The 25,046-nt window shown below is 41.2% G+C and overlaps 1 protein-coding gene across 2 annotated transcripts in view; it reads right to left on the bottom strand.

Moving 5' to 3' along the window:
• Nucleotides 1-1,270: 1,270 nt before the first annotated feature.
• Nucleotides 1,271-25,046, bottom strand: part of LOC142143326 (NACHT, LRR and PYD domains-containing protein 3-like) — a 45,225-nt gene continuing 21,449 nt past the window's right edge. For both annotated transcript variants that reach the window (XM_075201074.1, XM_075201083.1), the window contains 5 exons: nt 22,062-23,757; nt 19,763-19,849; nt 7,386-7,469; nt 4,092-4,175; nt 1,271-1,921 (listed from right to left, as the gene is read on the bottom strand). In XM_075201074.1, coding sequence (XP_075057175.1) covers nt 1,564-1,921; nt 4,092-4,175; nt 7,386-7,469; nt 19,763-19,849; nt 22,062-23,757 — 2,309 coding nt within the window. In that variant the 3' untranslated portion in view covers nt 1,271-1,563. The remainder of the gene's footprint in view (nt 1,922-4,091; nt 4,176-7,385; nt 7,470-19,762; nt 19,850-22,061; nt 23,758-25,046) is intronic.

The raw sequence follows: 25,046 nt of genomic DNA, 5'->3' as shown, positions 1-25,046 counted from the left end.
ATGTACCTATGAATGGTTCAAGAAGTAGGACTGATCGGAAGTGGTCAGCAATAACTTAGGACAGTGGTCAGGGAACAGGGGTAAATTACCCCAAATGGGGTAAAAATTAAATTCCTGGGGGTAATGCTGCTGATTCACATGCCGTCAGTTGGATTGTAGACCCCTTTAAATGTGAAATTTCTGTTGTACCAGAAGAGCCTCAAGGGTTGGCAGAGGCACTTCTTGAGCTTCGATGCAATAATGAAGCACGTATTGCATTTGAAAACAAAGCAGATCAGTCATATTTTTGGATGTCAACAGCTGCAAAGGCATTTAAAATTGCGCATGGAGGCAGTCAAAAAGTTGCTGCCTTTTGCAACAACCTACCTTTGCGAACAAGGATTTTCCACTCTAACGAACATAAAAACAAAGCAGAGAAATCGATTGGACGCTGAAGACTGTATTCAAATTGCTCTGACATCAAAATGCCCCAATATTGATGCTCTCGTATCAAAAATGAAGCAACATCATTTCTCCAAAAACTGAAGTTTTGAAGTTCAAGCTTTCAAAGAAATTTTGAATAGATTCAATACAATTTTGAATTGCAATAATTAATAATATATGATTTCCTTCCTTTCAAATCAAAGGGGTAACATCGGTGTATCTAAATATATTTGGGGATAAAAGGTAAAAAAGTTTCCTGACCCCTGACTTAGGATCTACATCGAATAGGACACCTGTGGAGATATCTGAAAACAGCAGTTGGATTGAGGAGCCTCTTACATATGTAAGAAATGGAGCAGTCTGCGCAAGAGGAGTGGCCCAAACTGCCAGTAAAGAGGTGCAGGAAGCTTATCTATGCCTACAGGAAGCAGTTCATTGCACTGCGCTTAGAAGAGGCCATTCCGCGCACAAAATGCATGAAATTTCGCTCATCTCTGTTGCTGGACAGTTCTACTCGATGTGCCAGATAAGCGGCAACAGCACAGGACACAACTCCAACTTGTACAGTTTCTTGATAAGATTTACTGGCACTCCTTATTTTCTAATATGAATGCAAGTGTTGTCAATACAGGATAAGTAAGAAACTATCACTTGTTTAAACATTTGTTTTGTTATTTTTTTTTGAAGTGTCCTGTATTGGATAACATAAATATGCTTAAAAATACAGAATGTCCAGACTGGTACGGGACTGTAACACTGCTCAGATCACAGGGACCATCGGCTGAAACAGTTAACTCTAATAAATGCTGTTTCTCAACCATAAGACAGTAGAAAAAATACTAATAGCAATTTTTAAACCATTTTATCAATTGAAAGATATGAATTAAAAAATCTACATTTACTAAAGATTAAGTAAGGCAATTTCAAAGACACTTTTTATGGCTGAACCATTTTGTGCAAGAAATGTCTTCTATCTTGTAGCTGATTTAATGAGAGGCATATGTTTTACAGCGTCATAGGTATATTTCATGTTCTCACATGGTGATCGCATATACTGCTTTCTAGTCTGGTGGCTAGAATGTATTATAGTGTTGAAAGAAAAAAAGATTTGCATATTAGTGGTCATGAGAGATTTGTGTTTCAGTGACTGGTTGATTGCTGCTGATACATCTGTCTGAGCGCCTCCATCCTCTTAGTAATGTTCTTAATGGAGCACTGGTTTATTCTCTCCTGCAGAAAATCATCCACTTGTCTATACCAATTTGTCATCCAATCAGTATTTTTTCCGCTACAAAGACCAAGTCCTCTGTACACTTTAGTCAAAAAAGAGACGATTTTCTCATCATTGCACATTTTGCATCGTTGAAATATCCAGTCCCACCAGCCTTGCCAAAAATCTTGGCCGAAATTCTCATCAATGTGAGCAACAATTATGCCTTTGCTTGATTTTGCCTTCAAAGCTTTGATATTATCAGGACCAAGATTATTCCCAAGCAGTCTGGAAAAAAAAAAAAAAAAAAGAAAATCATATACTGCATAAATTATGAAGAATGATTTAAAGTGGACCTCTCACAAGATTTTTGTTTAGTATATAATGCATTGTGCCGGGAATATACATGAGTGCTACGCACTCTCCCAGCTTCCTCCACTCCTCATAGCAGGTTAGCTGTAACATGTATACTAAGAAGGCCTGGGAGCAGTTTGTGACAATGCAATTAAAAAGCACTATATTACATTAAGGAGTATATATATCAAATTATTAAATAATCTGCAGACATTTTACGGTTGTGTACTGATGTACCTTTCATAGTATACTTAAAGAACAAGAAAGTTATATTGGGAAAACAAAGTCTGGTGAAAAAAAGCTAAGTTTCACTGGAAGTAAAGTTAAACTTTTTTGATGCAATACCTCATAGTGTGATAAATATGGAGAAGTCTCTAAGCATAGGTTTGTCAGTTAAACGAAATGTGTTAAATCAGTGTAGCTCTTAGCAATGTGGGTAGATGCAGTACAAAAACACTGAGCAAAATGGATGGGCATCAAATTCAATATGGTAATAGAATATGTTTTATGAATATGCCCCAATAAATGCATATTTAAGATGTGGATATGATGTACTTATGAATAATTTTATATTTATATTATTATAATAATAGTTGCAAACTGCAGAAGCACAATAGCAGACATTTGTAGACTTGCTTGTGGTAAGATCTTATATGCAATGAGACAAGGTGCTCACATTGGTTAGGACCCTCAGATAGACTAAGGGCAGATTCAATTAGCCGCAACTTAATGCAATGTGTGATGACTGGCGGCACCTTAACTCTACTTGAAGCTTGTGAGGATTTTTACCTTCAACACCTATAAAAATGTAACATTTCTAGTGAAGTAGATTTGTAAGTGTTTATATTTACAGTGCCTAGTTTGTAGGCAATAAAGTCTAACTCAAAACCTATGACATATGCTGGTAGGATATTATAAAATGAAAGACTATGGCGTCAAAAGAAGAAAGATAGTATAGATACAATGAATAGAATAGATGGATATAGAATAACTCTCACATCTTGTACGCAGAGTGAAAATGATTCCACTGGCATATTGGTCCTGTGTAAGACCTTTCATCTCGATAAAGGTCAAACACAAGACCAAAATGTTGCACATATGCACAACTAGTGGCCCAATAGGACATTGTGTATGGGCCAAAAAGCACTGCAACCCCCTAGAGTGATCCTCTCGTCATTGAGAGGGTCATTATCCGCATGGTTGAAAAAACTACCTACCCCTTAAAAGAAAAAAGGAAAACACTGGACATATAAAAAGAAAAAAAAAAAAAAGGTTTAGAAAACTGTCCATAAAGAGCAGGGTTATCCTGCCACTTGGTGCCACACAGTGCAAGTTGATCCGACTGATTGCAATCTAATAATGCTTTACAATGGTTTTGGGCTGTACATTGTAATATGGGCCAATTGCCTGATATCCACTGCAAAAAGTTTGTTAGCTAGTTAGTATTCAGTAGGGAATGGGTGGCTGTACAGTACAACATGAATTCCCAGCAGACTTGACATGTCTCCATTGTAACATGTGGTAAAAGGTAAAAAAAGTTCCCTGACCCCTGACTTAGGATCTACATCGCATAGGACACCTGTGGAGATATCTGAAAACAGCAGTTGGATTGAGGAACCTCTTACATATGTAAGAAATGGAGCAGTCTGCGCAAGACCCAGTCTTTGTCTGTAGAATGCATCATGCAATTCTTGAAACACATAGGGGCATATTCAATTGTTGGTGTTACAGCCAAAAGTAACATGCCCCGTCATTACGGTACTTTTCTCGCTGGATTTCAGCTCGCAGCTCAGGGAGCTGCGAGCTGAAATTTGGCTTACTATTACCGTAATACCGATAATAGTTTTTCCGCGATGGAAACAGTGGATAATTGAATATGCCCCATATTCTTTCCATGTGCCAGAAAAAGAATCTTAATTTTGAAACTGAACTGCATGGTTCACAGATGCAGACACTGAAGTAATACTGGTGTGTAAAATGTATTTTATTGAGGGTCAACCCAATCTTTCAGTGGACCGAGTCATGGGAGATTTGTTCATCTCTGCCTAATAACAATGGTACAGCGACTATTTATAAAGAGATTGATGATGGGATGCATACTCACACAACATGTTCTAAACTTGAATTTAATAAAGATATGTCTGAAAATTGTTCAACAGCTTTGTAACTGACATTGTTTCCTTCCAGCCTAAAAGCAAAAAGAGTAATTGAGATGTTGACATTTACGATCACACAAAGCTATATGATAAGTAAAACTGACTACACACATTATAATGCAATAGTTCAATTAGATCAACAGCTAATGGTCCAGCTTAATTTAGTCAAAACATAAATGGCAAATCCTGAACCAGACAAATGTTTCTCTCATGAAATGGTTTGTATTGGCATGTCTGCATGTGGTTAATAGGCTAACTATACCGAGCTGCTATAATTATTACTTTCATCCGTCTAAGTATTTCCACGATTATGAACTGCAGCTATTTCTGGGTAGGTAGCATTTACATAAAAAAGATTGATGCTTAGGGAGACCCATTATTTACAAAATCATGTTTCTATGTTGCTCTTCCACATTTCCATCTCAATATCTCACATATCACATCATTTCTTAAAACAACTTACATACTGTATTGCTAATGTTATATAAATGCAGACTGGGTGACCAAGTGTGTGATTCCTGGCTTCCTCTTTTAACATTACTTATTTATTAACAATTATTTATGTAACAGTCAGCATTCTCTACAGCGCTTTACAAACACAGTAATTAAACAACACTGTCTATTAACAAACAGACAAAGAGGAGAGAGTTCGCTCTGCTTGCAGGCTTACAACCTATAGGAAAATTATCAGTTAAGTGCCACATATTACATACTATTCCAGCCAGAAAAAGTGTTCAGGGAGTGCTCTATGACCCGGGCTCACAACAATGTTGGTTTGGGGGTCTGAAGGTTGTTTGAGCATAGAATAAAGATAAATGTAGGTTTTGAATGTAATGTGGGGCATGGTGGCAATTGGGTACATTAGCCTAAGGAGGTTAAGAAGGTGGTCTGGAAATTTGATAAGCTTGCCTGATGAACTGAGTTTTCAGGAAACACTTTATTTTGAAGCTATTGGAAGATGAATGAAAAAAGTCCTGTAATCGGGAATGGGAATGCATTTATAGGGTATATGAAACATGTAAAAACTTAAATAGCAATTGACAGCTTTGATTGACCTTAAACATGATAGGGAAACACATGTCAGATTATGAGCAAATCATTGATGTTCAGTGCACCGGCCAGTTATTGAAGAATAAATAACAGGTTTAAAATGGAATTCAAAGCATAACAGCGGGAAAATACGTCAAACTTTTTACAACCTTTGCTTGATTTTCAGTAAAATAGTCTATTGCAAAATGCTTTGTTTCTAACGGGCTATTTCCTTGTTAAACCAAGTCAATAGCCAGGGATGTGGAATAGAACGAAACACTCAGTTTCCAAAAGTATGTCTTCCTCTACTGCGTTTAATGGATGATAATGCAGCAGGTATTACATTATTATAGTAGTTACATTAGCCACTACTTACAACATTCCAAATTGTAAAACTGGAAAAATGTAGTCAACATTCATAATCCGCACCCCCAATTATCCTGCCACAGCCCCAAACTGCTTGGTTATGTCTTTCTAATGGTTCTTTTTCAATGGATAACTGTGACAAAGCACTTCATTGTTTATCTACTCAATATGGTCACTTTGTTACGCTTTGCAGCCCAGTACTTAAACCTGTACATTTTTGTTAGTTGCTCTCTGAATTGAATATGATATGTTCAGTAGGCGAAGTGGATATTTAGTTGTTGCGGTATGGAAAATGTAAGTGAATGGATAGCTTTACAATCAAAGCTGTAGGAGAAGTGGTTGTATGACATAATATCGTATACCAGACCACTGTGTATGATCCTATTTGTCTGCCATGAGGCCTAAAAACTACATAAAGGACTACTGTAGTTAACATTTACTAAACATTTTGAGGCTCAAGACACTCAGTTTACAAAAATGTTCATAGTGAAGTAAAACGAACATCATCATTGGCTGCATAGGCAGAGGGATTTAGAATAGAAGGAGGTTTTGATTACACTCTAGGGAGCTGTAGGAAGCCTTACAGTATGTTGATCAATTTTAGAGACCTCAACCTTAGAAGGGTATGAAGAAACAAAATAAAGGTTTAAAAGAGGGCCTACAAAATAGTATCATGAAAGTCTAGTAATGCTTCATATGTACAAATTGGAGGAAAGAGTAGAAAGAAGGGGAAGGCATGATCAAAACATTTAAGGAGTTAGAACAATGTTAAATAGGGGAATATTTTCCAGAAAAAGTTGAGATCTAGAACAAGGGGACACTTGAAAGCTTTTGAATAGTTTTAGAAAGCAACTTAACTTAAAAGATTATTAGATGCTTAGACTGGTCTGTCCCGAGACTAAAAAAATAAATAAATATGTAAAATGGGAAGATAGATTGATATTTATCTGCATCAAATCTATGTTCCATGTAGCCCAACCATAAATAGTCCTTGACATTAAGCAACATACAGTTTGAATAATTCCAAGCTAGCCACTAGCTGATTGACCAGCATAGGAAAAAACTGAACCCCAGTTTATGTGTGCCATGTTTTTTTAAAGAGCCTGTTTTGATTGGACATGCCTTTAATTTAAAATATTGTCTACAAGTTTGAGAGGGTGAATGAACCTTTAAATTAACTATTAATGTGGTTTACAATACTTTCAAATAAAAGTCAAATCTTCAAGTGAAAAAGTTTCACCTCCCCAGAATTTAGCACATTTACTTTTGATAATTTGATAAATCGGTTGCAAAGTGCAAACAGCCAGTCTGTTAAAGACATGTGGGTTTATAGCTTTATGTGCAAACAGCACCTTGTTTTTGTTATTTCCAGTTCACAAAAAATAATGTAAAGCTTAGCAAAACAATAGGGGAAATTGAATGAGCATTTTGCTACATGCTGTCCATACAAACCAGGATGGCTAATAAATGTTATTATGCAGGAAGCACTCTAGTGAATGGATTTCTTCAAAGAAAGATGTTGCAAGTCTATTTCATCAATAATGTATGTATGTGTTCACAGCAATATCTCTATTATACTGCATGGATGATCTTCATAAAATCTGCAAAAGGTGTGAAAGGGAATGAAGAATATTCTGAAATAGCCTATTTGACATGCATAAGCACGTTTTAAACACAGGTCTATATAATAATTAGACATAGGGGATGCTTTATTCACAGTGCATCTTCAGCGGTAGCCAGGATCTGATTTTAAGCATATTGCAGACAAAATTCAGCGACTTAGAAAATATTCACTTTCAGTGGCCTATTTAAGTAATTATAATCAAAGACTGAGTTATTTAACTTACCATAAACCTGTCAAAGAATTATTGTGTGGGAGACATTTATAAAGTTCTAAAAATTCTTCATCTTCTAACTGCGTCCAGCCAAGGCTACAAAAATAAATCGCATGGTTAGTGATGTCACTTTGAATGTAATAATATCACAAAATATGTTCTCTATTATTTTCACATAAGATGCTACATGATGACATGAACCAGGAGATACAAAGGGAAGGGTCACTGACATCACTGCTGGTTGGTTCAGGCAAACAGTGCATCAGGGCTAAGTATGAGACAAAGCTGAATTCTTTATTTATTTATGTTATATTTTTTTGTTTTGGTTGCTCAATCATATAACCATAACATATATATGTAAATTGTAAATAGAAAGCCATATAATTAAGATAGAGTACCAAAGTCTAACATGAAATGTCTTCAAATGGCTAAACAAAAGGTCAGCATGGAACTAAGGTATAGGAAAATATGACCAGGTTTTTAAGGACTAGAAAAAACATGAGATTATTGTGGATAAGGAGCGAGTAGGGGCATTCTACGATGTCACGATCTGCCTCCGGCATCTTCTATGAGCATGCTGCTTGCCACCTGCAGCTCCTGTCTGTTAAGAACTATGCTTGGACTTTGCCTTTATGAGAATCTGGCCTACAGTACCACCTTACCACCTACATTCCACCTCACTAGCAGGAGTTAACTTCCGTCTTTCACTGCCTTTATAAGACTGCCTCTCCCAGTAATCTGTGGTAATTCATTGTTGTATTTCCTGCTGTTGCTGATTCTCCAGAGTATGTGCCCTGTTCCAGTCTGACTTCCTTGTATTGATCCCTGCTTGTTTCTCGGCTACGCTGCTTATCTTCTGATCCAGACCCAGGTTCCGTTCTGGACTACGCTCCAGCTCATTTCCTGGTATCTTCCTTGCTTTCCTGGCTTTTGACCCTTTAGCTTGTTTGATCCTCCTCTATCCTGACACCTATGGATCGATCCAGTACCTTGTGCCTCCTGGCAAGACCTTAAGTCCTATCTACTGTGGTTCATCCAGTACCTTATGCCTCCTGAGAAAACCAGGTATCATGCAATCTGTGATTCCTCCAGTGTCTCTTGCCTCCTGAGTCTACCAGGTATTCTGACACTGTGGTACATCCTGTGTCTTCAGTCTTCTCTGATTCTCCGGTCTCTGAGCTATGTCTGTTCTCCGGCTACTCAGTATTGCCTCTAGGAACTGTTTTACCAACTGTGACTTCCTGAGTTATTCAAATATATTGCTAGTCCTGCTGTTGTATCTGCTGCCTTGAACTGTGTTGCCATTATCACTTACTGCACCATTCTCTGCCTGTGAATCTCTGCCTAATAAAGACACTTTACTCTTACATTATCAATCTCTCTGGAGTTCATTCTAGAAATGCTGACATACTCTACAAAAGTTAGGGCATCCATCTAGGTCTCCTGCCAATATAAGGACTTTATGAAATACCCTCTAAATCAGCACGTAGTGTGGGAATCCCCGTACCCAATCATATCTCTTTGGAATGCCATCTAGAGTGAACTTTTTCCAAGCTGGTACCCTTGGTTGGGCACAAAATAAGAGCAGTTACTCAAAATTATGCCCAGAACATAGAAGTTATCTAAATATGTACATTGTATAGAGCGGCGGTTCCCAAATTGTGCGCCACGGCTCCCAGGGGTGCCGCGGGCCAGCCATAAAAAAAAAAAGAAAGAGCACATAAACTTACCAATCCGCCGGGCGCCGGGACCCAGCAGCCTCCTCTCTCCCGCAGCTGTCACTCAATATCGACGTCAGTGACAGCTGCAGGAGAGAGGAGGCTGCTGGGTCCCGGCGCCCGGCGGATTGGTAAGTTTATGTGCTCTTTCTTTTTTTATGGCTGGGAGAAGCGGAGGAGGACAGCGGGCAGCGGAGGAGGACAGCGGGCAGCGGAGGACAGCGGGCAGCGGAGGAGGACAGAGGACAGCGGGAAGCAGAGGAGGACATAGGGCAGCAGAGGAGGACAGAGGGCAGCAGAGGGGGACAGCGGGGCAGCAGAGGGGGACAGCAGGGAAGCAGAGGGGGGCAGTGGGCAGCAGAGTGACAGAGGGCAGCAGAGGAGGACAGAGGGCAGCAGAGGAGGACAGAGGGCAGCAGGAGGACGACAGAGGGCAGCAGGAGGACGACAGAGGGCAGCAGGAGGACGACAGAGGGCAGCAGGAGGATGACAGCGGGAAGCAGGAGGAGGACAGAGGGCAGCAGAGGAGGACAAAGGGCAGCAGAGGAGGACAGAGGACAGCGGGAAGCAGAGGAGGACATAGGGCAGCAGAGGAGGACAGAGGGCAGCAGAGGAGGACAGAGGGCAGCAGAGGAGGACAGCGGGGCAGCAGAGGAGGACAGAGGACAGCGGGGCAGCAGAGGACAACAGAGGGCAGCAGAGGAGGACAGAGGGCAGCAGAGGAGGACAGAGGGCAGCAGAGGAGGACAGAGGGCAGCGGAAAGCAGAGGAGGACAGAGGGCAGCGGAAAGCAGAGGAGGACAGAGGGCAGCAGAGGAGGACAGAGGGCAGCAGAGGAGGACAGAGGGCAGCAGAGGAGGACAGAGGGCAGCAGAGGAGGACAGAGGGCAGCAGAGGAGGACAGAGGGCAGCAGAGGAGGACAGAGGGCAGCAGAGGAGGACAGAGGGCAGCAGAGGAGGACAGAGTGCAGCAGAGGAGGACAGAGGGCAGCAGGGGAGGACAGAGGACAGCGGGGCAGCAGAGGAGGACAGAGGACAGCGGGGCATCAGAGGAGGACAGAGGGCATCAGAGGAGGACAGAGGGCATCAGAGGAGGACAGAGGGCATCAGAGGAGGACAGAGGGCAGCAGAGGAGGACAGAGGGCATCAGAGGAGGACAGAGGGCATCAGAGGAGGACAGAGGGCAGCAGAGGAGGACAGCGGGGCAGCAGAGGAGGACAGCGGGGCAGCAGAGGAGGACAGCGGGGCAGCAGAGGAGGACAGTGGGGCAGCAGAGGAGGACAGAGGACAGTGGGGCAGCAGAGGAGGACAGAGGGCAGCAGAGGAGGACAGAGGGCAGCAGAGGAGGACAGAGGACAGCGGGAAGCAGAGGAGGACAGCGGGAAGCAGAGGAGGACAGCGGGAAGCAGAGGAGGACAGCGGGAAGCAGAGGAGGACAGCGGGAAGCAGAGGAGGACAGAGGGCAGCAGAGGAGGACAGAGGGCAGCAGAGGAGGACAGAGGGCAGCAGAGGAGGACAGAGGGCAGCGGGAAGCAGAGGACATAGGGCAGCAGAGGAGGACAGCGGGGCAGAGGAGGATAGCAGGGAAGCAGAGGAGGACAGCGGGAAGCAGAGGAGGACAGAGGACAGCAGAGGAGGACAGAGGGCAGCAGAGGAGGACAGAGGGCAGCAGAGGAGGACAGAGGGCAGCAGAGGAGGACAGCGGGGCAGCAGAGGAGGACAGAGGGCAGCAGAGGAGGACAGAGGGCAGCAGAGGAGGACAGAGGGCAGCAGAGGAGGACAGAGGGCAGCAGAGGAGGACAGAGGGCAGCAGAGGAGGACAGAGGACAGAGGGCAGCAGAGGAGGACAGAGGGCAGCAGAGGAGGACAGAGGGCAGCAGAGGAGGACAGCGGGGCAGCAGAGGAGGACAGCGGGGCAGCAGAGGAGGACAGCGGGGCAGCAGAGGAGGACAGCGGGGCAGCAGAGGAGGACAGAGGGCAGCAGAGGAGGACAGAGGGCAGCAGAGGAGGACAGAGGGCAGCAGAGGAGGACAGAGGGCAGCAGAGGAGGACAGAGGGCAGCAGAGGAGGACAGAGGACAGAGGGCAGCAGAGGAGGACAGAGGGCAGCAGAGGAGGACAGAGGGCAGCAGAGGAGGACAGCGGGGCAGCAGAGGAGGACAGCGGGGCAGCAGAGGAGGACAGCGGGGCAGCAGAGGAGGACAGTGGGGCAGCAGAGGAGGACGGAGGACAGTGGGGCAGCAGAGGAGGACAGAGGACAGTGGGGCAGCAGAGGAGGACAGAGGGCAGCAGAGGAGGACAGAGGGCAGCAGAGGAGGACAGAGGACAGCGGGAAGCAGAGGAGGACAGCGGGAAGCAGAGGAGGACAGCGGGAAGCAGAGGAGGACAGAGGGCAGCAGAGGAGGACAGAGGGCAGCAGAGGAGGACAGAGGGCAGCAGAGGAGGACAGAGGGCAGCGGGAAGCAGAGGACATAGGGCAGCAGAGGAGGACAGCGGGGCAGAGGAGGATAGCAGGGCAGAGGAGGATAGCAGGGAAGCAGAGGAGGACAGCGGGAAGCAGAGGAGGACAGAGGACAGCAGAGGAGGACAGAGGGCAGCAGAGGAGGACAGAGGGCAGCAGAGGAGGACAGAGGGCAGCAGAGGAGGACAGCGGGGCAGCAGAGGAGGACAGCGGGGCAGCAGAGGAGGACAGCGGGGCAGCAGAGGAGGACAGCGGGGCAGCAGAGGAGGACAGCGGGGCAGCAGAGGAGGACAGAGGGCAGCAGAGGAGGACAGAGGGCAGCAGAGGAGGACAGAGGGCAGCAGAGGAGGACAGAGGGCAGCAGAGGAGGACAGAGGACAGAGGGCAGCAGAGGAGGACAGAGGGCAGCAGAGGAGGACAGCGGGGCAGCAGAGGAGGACAGCAGAGAAGCAGAGGGGGGAAGGGGGCAGCTGGCAGCAGAGTGACAGAGGGCAGCAGAGTGACAGAGGGGGGCAGCGTGACAGAGGGGGGCAGAGTGCATGGATGCAGAGGGGGCAGTGTGACAGAGGGCAGAGGAGGGGGACAGAGGACAGAGGAGGGGTACAGCGTGACAGAGGGCAGAGGAGGGGGACAGCGTGACAGAGGGCAGAGGAGGGGGGACAGCGTGACAGAGGGCAGAGGAGGGGGACAGCGTGACAGAGGAGGGGGGACAGCGTGACAGAGGAGGGGGGACAGCGTGACAGAGGGCAGTGAGAGGTGACAGAGGGCAGAGGGGGCAGCGTGAGAGGGGGCAGAGTGACTGGATGCAGAGGGGGAAGTGTGGCAGAGGAGGGGGAAAGTGTGACAGAGGAGGGGGACAGTGTAACAGAGGGCAGAGAAGGGGGACAGAGGGCAGATGAGGGGTACAGCATGACAGAGGGCAGAGGAGGAGGACAGCGTGACAGAGGGCAGAGGAGGAGGACAGCGTGACAAAGGGCAGTGAGAGGGGGCAGCATCAGAGGGGGCAGCATGAGAGGGGGCAGAAGGACTGGATGCAGAGGGGGCAGTGTGTCTGGATGTAGAGGGGGCATTTTTGCATACAACTAAATAAGTATTTCTGTCCTGACCTAAATACTTATTACATTTTTTTGACCCAACTACTTCTTAAACAGGACTGCTCAGTAATTATTTTGGAGGGGTGCCTTGAAAAAATTTGGAGACTCTAAGGGTGCCGTGAACTGCAAAAGTTTGGGAACCACTGGTATAGAGAATGGTTTGGCAGACTTTAAACATTACAGCTTTTGGGGGAGTTGAGATTTCTTAGGGGTAAAAGTTTATTTATATCTCACTGTTTGACAATCAGTGTCTCAGTTAAAACTGCATTACCACCTAGGAAAATATTTCCGAAGGTGTCCCCTTTCCCTAGTCGCAGACCTATTTTCCTGGGTCTTTGCTGGTTCTGTAATAAAGAAGTGGCAAATTAATTTTGTTAACCAACACTAAATGGCTAGAGGGGAGGTGTACAGGAGGACCAGTCACAAACTGCAATCTTGCATTTTGCACCATAGCAATACACCTGAACCTACAAAGCCTTTTTGGTACCAATGAATTCTGACTTAAGCCAACAAGTACTGGAATGAGTCATTCTGGATATCAGCCATAATGTGTATTTCTAAATGTGTGGGAGAAGGAGAGCATGCATATGTTTGTATAATAAATAGTATATCATATATGATGTACTTCAGTTGCTTATTTGTAGAAGTGAGAAAAATAATGAGCGTGAGATTAAAACAGGAGGAAAATTGTACAGAGGCTATGTCACCATAGAAACACAGTGGTTAAAGAATGGGATAAAAATACCCTTGAAACAAATTTACTGTGTCTTGTACAATATGCAATTCCGTTTTCATTTAAAAGGGTATAAAATAAAAATAAAACCATAACTAATAATATCAATACAGGAAGAATAAAATAGATAACATATACTAACAACAAAATATGCAAAGTATAGTTCGTATTCACATATTCAAGAACATTTAAGAAATTGGTGCACAGGAAAATGGTACTATAATACTATAGGCCAAAGGAACCGTTCAGAATTTTGTTTTCATTTTCTAAATTATACATAAAATATGAGTTATAATTTGAATGGTTGCTATGGGCAACACTGCCTTTTTTTATTTACAACAGTTTTCATAAATGTCCACTAGTGTTTTAATAAGCTATAGTCAGGTAAAGAAGATTTCATATCACTGGACCAATAGGTAATACTCAGCTAAGGACCCCAACTTCTTTGTGTGGAGTTTAGAGATTTGCTAATCTAATCTTGATCATCATCACCATAATCTATTTATATAGCGCAACTAATTCGGCAGCGCTGCACAGAGAACACACTCACATCAGTCCCTGCCCCACTGGAGTTTACAGTCTATATTCCTTAACATACACACACACACACACACACACACACACACACACAGACAGAAAGAGAGACTAAGGGCAATTTTGACAGCAGCCAATTAACCTACTAGTATGTTTTTGGAGTGTGGGAGGAAACCAGAGCACCCGGAGGAAACGCACGTAAACACAGGGAGAACATACAAACTCCACACAGATAAGGCCCTGGTCAGGAATCGAACTCATGACCCCAGTGCCACCGTGTCTATCAATCATCCTAGTTTCTGTCTTTCTCAAAAATCCCCGCTCATGTGATGTTTAAGTGAAAAATATACTACTGTCTGCATATAGGAATTTAGTTGGCATATACGAATAGATAAATATACAGGTATTTACATCATCATCATCATCATCAACATTTATTTATATAGCACCAGCAGATTCCATAGCGCTTTACAATTGGGAACAAACAGTAATAAAACAATACTGGGTAATACATACATAGAGGTAAGAAGGCCCTGCTTGCAAGCTTACAATCTATATCTTTTAAACAACTATGTGCTTGGTGTGACCAAACTCCTCGGTACCACCAACTAATTTACTTCTGCTACACATTTTGACTTCTGCCTTCACAAATGTTTAACTATTTTTATTTGTAAAAAGATGATTATATGGGGAGGGAGGGCACAGAGCTGATCTTAAATACAGCCATCTCTAACTGCCATCCACATGCTACCATGTAAGGTAGTGTAACCTATACTCAATTTCCCTATACTCATCTAAATTCTAGATGGTTGAGATTTAACAGCTGTGACTAGTCTGATTATGTCACGGATTTACATCATAATAGCTTTTGTGATGTCACTTAACGGACTGTTCTATACCCAGGCTTATCAGCTGCCTGTAAACACGTGTGTGCTATATGCTTATGTGCCCATTTCTGCCAGATATGACATTACATACTCTAGGTAAGCTAGTCTGTGAGTGGGAAAATGTTATGTATGACCAAGTAAGTTTTTCAAAATATATGAACATAATGTAAACATTTTGTTAACAGTTTAAAATAACATCATGCATATGGTGTATCCATTTAACGCCATAATCCTAAAGAGAAAATTATATATATTGTTATGTGGTATAATCAGGGGTAAATAGATTTTAGAATATATAAACAGAACATTTAAATATGTGACATTTCCCAATACAGACCAATATACTTACAGATTGTTTCTTATTAAACTGAAGGGATTTATTGACCCACCATACAGATTTCTTCCTCACAGTATTTATGCAATTTAAGTAGACTGTTTTATACAGGTAGAGGGTTACAGTTAAATGTGATAAAAATTTAAACATACTGACCACAGGTGAGAGAACAATAAGTGCTTTAATGTTTAGGCTCTCCAACAGTGCTCATGATCCAGTTATAGGTGGAAAGGCTGGTAGTTGCTTGCATATATTGCCATAATGTACTTACATACATATTGTAGACCTGACCAATTATGTCTTTCTTTGGAGCTGGAGCTCCTATTGCTGTCAATAATGCTATATCATTGGCACAATACTGTAAATGAAAATTCTACAGCACATTATAGGCTGTAATAAATTATAGCTAGGAAGGATACACCTGGCATGTGAGTGCAACTACACTTTCTTCACACTAAACTGACTGCCACTTAAATCATGCAGTGACAGGCTGATTTAGGGGCCATCTGCTGTGTTTTCTTCCCTCACTGGTGCCCACCTGACAGTGGTGTCGGCCTTACCAGCACGCCCTTCTTCCGAATATGGATGTTTCCTAACCAGACTCTCCCTCAACTTTCAATCTTTTAAGTGCTTTCTCAAAACCCACTTTCTTATAGCTTATAGCCTAAACTAACCCCAACCTAATACTCCTCCCTCCCTGTTCTACTAGCGCCAACCCTATGCCTATTCAGTGTCCCACTAGCTCCTATTGTCTCAGCATTGCACTCTCCCTCTAGATTGTAAGCTCTCACAAGTCAGACTCTCTCTACTTTGTCTCACATCTGTGCCTTGTTCGACAACCTCGTCTTAACTAATCTCTCTTTTTATGTGCAATTGTATTTTTGTATGATTTGTAACTCTGACTTTCCGACACTGAGGAATTTTGTGGCAAGGTACATTAGAGTCAGGAAAGAAAGGATGACTGCATCTTTGCAAACATGCCGATTACCTAGATAGATACACTGCTGCACCATTGTTTTCAGTAATTACAGTGAGAAATCCTGAGAGTGAGGAAATAACTCGTCTGCTAATGGTGAAACTCCATTGTTAATAGGGGCTATGCCATAGGGGTGCCTTTGACACAGCTGACACTGCAGACAGTCTGTTCAATAGAACAATGAGTTCCTTTTGCAGCTATCACACAAGTATTGTTAAAGTTTACTACCTGTCACACAAGCATGAACATTAATATTGTCTCTGTCCCTGAGACAGATAGCGGGACAGGGAGCTATAGTTCTAAGGAGGGACAGTTGGAAAAGATGGACTACTTTTAAAGAGCCTGGGAGAATACATTTTTATTTGGAATTGTGGGGGTCACACTGCTCAGATTTGGGTAGTCAGGTGAAAATAACAGAAAGCATTAAGATAAAACATCACTAACAAGGAAATTCAGTTCAGTGGTTGTCTACTTCTGCATGCTGATGGATAATAAATACGTTATGTACAGGGATTAGGCGCCACCCAGTGGAATAAGAGCACTTTAACACTAGTAATAAAAATATGTTGCATGTCTTTCATACACATGTTGCAGGTAGTACGTGGAAAATTATTTTAAAAAATAAATAAAAAATATCTCCAAATGTTTGACTTGACCCTACCCTAAGTGAGACCCTAACCACCTTAATATTTTATATATTGTTTTTAATTTTCATTGAAAATGACAAGTACTTCCTGTCTGCTAAATATGAATGGTGGTTGGGGCAGGACCATAAAGTAACAAGCCACGATGGTTCCCCTGGCTGCCGCGGACTCACAGTCCCAGGCTGTCCGTATCCTGGCCGTCTCTATGTGCTTGGTAAGCAAGCACAATATTCAGCAATGGGAGTACTAATGGTGTGGAGGGTACAACACTACCTGCCATATCATTTTGGATGTACTGTATTGCAGAGATTTTCCTGGGTAAACAAAGGTACAAAAAAATAAAAATGAACATGTCAGACAGGCAGCATTTATAATATATAAAAAATATCAATCATCCACTTAAACTTTTCATTCACATAGCTTGCCACTAAAAAATTCAAACTTACAAATGCCATGGGCAAGCTAAAATATCAGATATTGTAATGTTGTAGCATGCTGTGGAGGTAATTTATGTACTGCACCCAATATGCACCGCAAAACACCTTGGATACCACTACCTTAATAGCAAGCGTTGCTTGTATAAATGGCACATTACCGGACACTACATCGTACTGTTGGGATTTAACTTGGACTGTATATGCACTTTATAAATGGCTGTCTTAGAATAACATAGAAAGAATACTATATTTCAATACCATTTCACTGTCAATAAACATAATCTGATTAGGTACTGTAGGGTGTAGAATCATTATCCATATTAGGTACTTTTTTATGGGTATATTGTGAATTATATAACATTAGATGTTACATGTTTCATTATTTTGGAGAAGATTGCACTGTGTTTAATATGGATTGCATGATACAGGATAATGAACCAATTATAATGTCATTACAATGAAATCTAAGTGTGACTCATTCAAATTGCGAGAAAAGCTCAGCCTTTATATAGTGACTAAAATTTAAATATCAGGCACTAAAGAACCAATCTAGGGTCAATTAAAAAGTTAGGTGTTAGAGTCCTGACCGCAGCTGTTCATTAGGGGAAATGCCAAACCCTAATGAAAAAACACTATACACCCAAAGAAATGAACAGCGCAGATAAGGAGCCCAAGTAACTTTTAATACAATATAATCAAAGTGATGGCAGAAAACTTGTCAAAGGAGAGCCAATTATCTTTAAAAGCAAATTCTTTAACAAAAACAATAAACAAGGGCACATATAAAAAACAAATTCAATACATATACAATGAAAGTACTAAAAATGCAATGCCACACCCCTATCGGTTATGTGATTTCCCCAATATAATATGCCCCTTTACCCAGCACTAAATATGTCTCCAATACCAGTATACTGCCCAGTGTCAGTAGATTTACCAGTAGTAATATGCATTATGCCTCCAGTACTGGTCTACGCTCTAGCTCCAATATACATTATGCGCACAGTGCAAGTATACTCCCCTATGCCCCATTACCAATAAGCAGTATGCCTCCAGTGTTAGTATAGGGTATGCTCCTCAGTGGCCTCTAATAGCATCATTCCACACAATATCCCAAAGTACAGTACGCAGTGATGGACCAATGGTACTCATCCTTATGCCCACAGTATGTCCGCCAGTGCAAACATGCGTTTGTGGGGATAGCATGCAGTTATGCCTCCCAAATGCTAGTATCACTCCTGTATAACACCAGTGCCAGTATTCAGTAATTCCACCAGTGCCAGAATGCAACAAGCCTCCAAAGTAACACTATGTCCCTCATTCCCACTATGACATGTCTCTCAGGGCAAGTATACCACCCCCCCCCCCCAATGCCAGTATTCAGTAATACCGATCTGAATCAGGATGCTCACAAGTACATCCTCAGTGCCACTGTAGTGCCAACAAGCAGTAATGCCAGTATTTGCCTACAGTTACCTCCACTGACTATATTATCAAGTATTGCAGCTGCTGTCATAGTAACCATGAAGAAGCAGCCTACACTGTGATTGGTTAGTAGTGCAGAATGCTTAATACTGTTTATTATAACTGTAGACATGGGCTTTTCTCCGACGCCTTTGCTTCTTGCTCCTAATACATTCCTTTTCCCTTAATTTGCTTTCCATATGAGATACTGAAAACAACAGTGACAGGGATTGAAAAACCAGTGCTGGTACAGTAGTAGGAAGCAGCCTGAAGCAGCCTTCACTATTAACCAATCACAGCGCAGGATGGTTGTTCCTAATTACAAACAGGTCTGAATATGATATTGAAAAAGAGGCCAAAATGTGGAGTTAACCAGACAGGTGATAACCCTAAAGGGGTTTCCCAATCTGGGGACAGCCATTGCTCTACAGGCATCTTGGTTGCTATGCCCACATATTTTATATTAAAATATATTTTAAATATATTTTCTACACATTTACCTGTAGAACAGAGTTCTCATGATTGTTCTCTAATATATTACAATGAATGGCTGAGAGTGAAACCTGTAAAACTTCATACTACTATTTATTCAAACTTATACTCCAAAAATATACTAGTAGGTTAATTGGCTGCTATCAAAATTGACCCTAGTCTCTGTCTGTCTGTCTGTCTGTATGTATGTATGTTAGGGAATTTTGACTGTAAGCCCCAATGGGGCAGGGACTGATGTGAATGAGTTATCTGTACAGCACTGCGGAATCAGTGGCGCAATATAAATAAATGGTGATGATGATGATGATGAAACTTGCGGTCCACACCAGAAAACTTGTTAAAATAGCATTTTTTTCAAATGTGCCCCATTAATGTTGAAAATATAGGTGGCATAGATATATAGTATTTTGGCATTTGTTGCGAAGTCAATTTTTATGAGTATCTGTCTCACAATTATAATTTCACAGCTAACACTACAAATTACCCCGTTCAGTAAAGTCAAACTAAATCTCCTACACAACTTATACCAGCCATTTTATTACTAGCTTCAAATATAACTTAAAAACATACCATAAACGATGTATACTGGAAAAAATATTTAGGAAGGATAACCTACCCCAAGATATCCATCTTACAGTCTGGTGACATCAGTACATTGCTGATAATTTTTATTGCTTCTATATCCATGTTATTCTCGCCAAGCCTGAAACATAAAAAAATAATATACATAGGCTTTACAATGATGTCTGAAGTGAAATCTTTAAATATTTTCATGTGCTAGTTTTCACTTTTTCAAACATCTCCACTTACTGACAATTATACCCTGTCAACAAAAGTGTATTCATTGCTTCAATACAATATATTGTACTCTAAGAAAGATGAGAAACGTGAGACTGCAGACATTGGGCCTGATTCATTAAGGACAGTTAAGCAATAAATTTAGTATTATTTAGTAGCTATTCAAGTTTTTTGGACAAAACCATGTTGCAATGCAAGGGGTGCAAATGAGTTTATTACTGAGCACATAAGGAAAATACTGGCTGTTTGTACACTGAAATTTAAAGTTGATCTAGGACAGGCCCTACCCCAACTATAAATCTGCCATCACATTTTAAATTTACCTCCCCATCGAATGCAACATGGTTTTGCCTTACTTACTTACGCTTAACTTTCCTTAATGAATCAGGCTCATTATGTCCTATTCATACCTTAGACAGACATTTATATATATATATATATATATATATATATATATATATATATATATATATATATATATATATATATATATATATTATTATTATATATATGAGTTGTGTGCACTTTAAAAGACAAATACTGTTTTTTTAAACATGTTTCATCTACCAATAAGGTAAATATCACTTTTCATAAAGAAAATAAGCATTTTTAAATGAATTGCCTTTGTTTTGTTGCCCTCAAAACTTACCATCTGAAAAAGCTGACTTAGGGGCATATTCAATTGTCTGCGGTTTCCGCCATGGAAAAACTATTTCTGGTACTACGGTATTAGTAAGCTGAATTTCAACTCGCAGCTCCCTGAGCCGCAAGCTGAAATCCAGTGAGAAAAGTACCGTAATACTGGTATTCACGCGTGTTACTTTTGGCTGTAACGCAAACAATTGAATATGCCCCATAGGTTGCCTAATTATAATCACAACCTTGTCAGCAGCCACACCCTACCTAGGGTTAATCACAAATGCTCCCTCCCTACCCTCTAATACTTATTTAAACATTTAAACCTAAAATATGGATTCTCATTTATGGCATTTAGGGGCAATACCAGGTATATGAGTATTCCCCAATCCACCAAGTTCAACCAATCAGAAGATGCAATGCTTGGAATCCCCTGTACACCAATCTCTTGACCGAGGAACTTGTTGTAAAACTGAGCGCATTTCAACAAAAATAACTACATGAAGTCACAAATCACTATATATGCTGCAGTGGTTAATTTATAGTTTCCTAAATAATCCTTCATGACCTTAAACTCAAACTATACAGTAGGTGTTTTAATGTAGCCATTACAAATAGATCAACATCTGATACCTATACCTGAAACTACATAGCTGAAAGTTAAAACGGATTAAAAGATTTCTCCACTTAAAACTGTTTTTGGAATGTTCTTTATTTCTCCCATTTACCATCAATAGTTGAGTTGCTGTGCATATCTTAATTAGAATGTATTTGATGGGAAAGCCCCGTTTATCGAAATTAGCTACGTCATAGCAACTAAACTACAAACCAAGAGTTGTAGCCTTTTCAAATAGATGACAATCACACTCTTCAGCGTGGAGCGAGACACTGTCACACTGGTAGCATTGTGCTACAGAGTGCATCTGGAATCGTGAAGGCGTGAGGAGGTGCACAGGAAAATCTGCAATATTGCGGTACGGTAGTACCTGGAAATGTGTGCAGCCAGACATTGCAGTGATACCTGGCAGCGCATAGCTTATAATTTAATTGGACCCACTAACTGTAATGTGCAAAATACAAATGCAAACTCTATCCTTCCTCTCTCAAACACCCCCTCACATGATCATGTGTGGCGTCATCTAGGAGTCTGCTCACTTTGATGACATCACAGAAGTACATGCCCAATTTTCACCCATATACCTGCCCCCTTTGAGCAATACAAATGTCACAATAAAATTCCCACAGTCTCACATAAAGTTCCAAGTGACCTTGTACATTGAATCCTATCCCAGGTGTCCACACACAGCATAATATAAAAAAAAAAGTTGTAGGTGGAGAAACCATTTAATATAATTAAAATAACTACAATTTTAGTAAGACTATATTACATTGGGTCACAATGCACCTTAATTAATCATTTGGGAGCCACAAATATGTATATATATTTTTTTAACAAACAGAAAAAATATATACTTACTAACCATAAATGTCTACACCGATGAAGGTATGGCTGCAATTTCTCCAAATAATGTGCATTTACATGTGTAGCGGTTAAGTCAAGTTCCTCAATTTCCATATGAACATGGTCTAGAAAATATGTCAAAACATCAAAGTCGATGGGTGAGAACATATTATCACTCAAATTAAGACGTAACACAGATGGGGTAATGCTACTGGCTAAGCTGCTCCGTTGCTGCTCAAACAAACAATGCAGTAGGTTAAGGATATAACCTCCACTTTCACAGTGTTCGATGATTGATTTAATCAGCCACGATGTATACATGTCAGACTTTTTACTCTCATGAAAGTTTAGATGTTTCAAGAATAAATCTTGGTTTCTCACTGACAGCAATCCAGACAAAAACCTTAGAAATAAATCCAAATATCCAGAACCAATGCCCAGTCTTTTCTGTAAGTCCAAATCCATGAGGTCATCTGAAATGTTCTCCGTATGAGCATAATAAAAAGATGCAAAAAATTCCTGGATGGTAAAATGGGTAAATGAAAGGATATTTTCTGTACATCCTAGCTCCTGCACGCAGGTCTTATCAAGAAAGCTATTTACAATATCTTTTGGGAGCTTATGAAACATTTCAAAGTCTTTCTCGTAAAATAAGGTTTCATGCTTTAAAAGGGACTGGTATGCAATTTGACCCAAGCCCAGAATCCCTTTTAATGCTGCATCGTCTTTAGTGCAGCAGACTTGATGCGCGTGATATTTCAGTAAGACTATAAGATAATGGCAATAAATGTCAGTCATTGTTTTTGGTTGCTCAATGTGAAGAGTGGCACTTCCTTTCAGCACACTGCAGACAATCCAACAAAAAGCTGGGATATAACACAATGTAAACAGAAAATGGTTATCTCTAACCACCAGAAACTGTTCACTTCCTACTTCTTTATCTCCAAAAAATTTTTGGAAGTAATCTTCTATCTCAGTAACAGAGAATCCAGTAATTATCACAAAGCGCTCAACACAGTCAATGGGTATGTGGTTAATGACTGTTGGCCTGCTAGTGAGCAAAACAGTGGCATCAGGTAAGAGTTCTCCCATGATTAAACTGCCAACTAATTGCGTTAGATCGGCTTCTTCATCAGGATCAAATACATATTGCTCCAAGTCCAGTTGGCTGTAGCACTTAAATTCATCAAATCCATCCAAGATCAATAGAAGTTTACTGCTGTTCTTGAAAATATTATCCAATGCCTGTGACAAGTGCCCATGTTTTTTACGTATAATTTCCCGTAAAGTTGTTGGCTTATTGATTAAGTTCAGATCACTGAAAGTGAAATTGAATATAAAGTCAAAGTTTTGATATTGTGTTGTGTTAGAAAAATCAAACAGGAGTTTTTGAACAAAAACAGTTTTCCCAATTCCTGCTACACCACTTACAAGTATCTTCTTAGGAGTCCTCCTCCCATTTAGCTTGTCAAAAAGCTGGTTAAGTTTTAGCTTATTCTTCCCTTCTTTTTTGTCCTGAAGGTGTATACGTTGTTGGCCGAAAGTCAGCAGCTCATTTTTCTTAATTTCCAGACTGTAGTGTCCATTGACAAGCAGAAGATTCACAAAATAATCAGAGAAGTAGAATTTTTCCCCATGTCTGCAGTCGTAGAACTTAATGAAATCACTCCTCCGTAGAAGAACGTCTTTGTGTTTCTGTATAGACTTTGAAAAATCTGAAAAGATAAAATATATATAATTTCACATCTGTCCATACTAATATAAACATTTCCAAGCCTCAAGGTTATATTTAACAGCTCAAACAGTGGGTTATTTACACAAAGAATATTTGTTGCTGTTTCTGCTCTATCCAAGACGAATTTTACACCATTATGTGGCTTATGCTATAGTTTGCTGCTCTGAAGGTGTTAAATAGTGAGTAGTTTGATAAAGCGGGAAAGATGTCGGACGTACTGGGTTTACGACTCAGTAAAAGGCACTTCATTCTCAATTCATGTAATTACAAAAAAAAAACACAGGGCATCTTGGTTACACCCAGAGGTCTCATTTAAATTTAGGTGTAAGTCTGCTTTTCTAGTGTAAGATGCACATTTCCGTGTAGCATATGCACACTAAAAACGTGTACATGTATGCCCATATATATTTGTTGCCGTAGTGATAACTTTCGTCTCTCCTGGAGAGGCAGAGTTGGAGCGGGCTGGGGCAGGCAAGCAGTACAGCAAGGACTTGTCTGCATAATTGTAACACAATTACACATGGACACATCTGTTGATCTCTTGTGGATATACACAATGATGAGGACTATCAGCAGTCCTATCTAAGCCCTTCTGATTGGCTGATTGTGTATTTACCTCTCCAGCTTATAGCACTACATCTACATTTTATAAAGTCACGGCCATTTGACTACTGCAGAAAAGAAAATTCCCATTTCATTGTTAAAGGAGAAAACAAAAATGGTTTGCATTTTTTATTTGTATGTAATTAGATTGTGGAGCATTCAACTTTCACATTCATTATAACTGTCAATATAATACTCGCTCTTGTTTACATGACATTGTTACATTGTTATATTGTGTACAAATAGGACTATGCGAATTTAGCATCTACTACTAACACTGTCAAGCCACATCTCTACACTATGTCTATGGTATTGTACGGAGTAAATGACAAGAGAGTTCCTATATACGAAAGCACTTAAATGCAGATGTTTTTGCCTCTGTAAGTTTATACTGCAGGAAGTTAATATTCTCTGTTTCAGTGGAAGTGTCATGGATTTCTATATAGGTCCCCTCTGGCAGAGTAAACTGCCTCATTCTTCTGCACAAGATCCTTTGAGAAGACCTGGCCATACGACAGGTTTTAGTCACCTGTCCCTGTCCAGCTGCCCACTCACTTGGCCCCCAAACAGATACAGTTGTGGAAAGCAGTCATGAAAATTCAGATTTGATGTGTCTCTTGTTACAGATTCTCTGAACCATCCACACATTCCCGATACTGGATGAGC

Source organism: Mixophyes fleayi, chromosome 1 (assembly GCF_038048845.1).
Source record: "Mixophyes fleayi isolate aMixFle1 chromosome 1, aMixFle1.hap1, whole genome shotgun sequence".
Lineage (NCBI taxonomy): Eukaryota > Metazoa > Chordata > Amphibia > Anura > Limnodynastidae > Mixophyes > Mixophyes fleayi.
The sequence above is the reverse complement of the archived record's forward strand: the minus strand, read 5'-3'. Positions and strand labels throughout refer to the sequence as shown.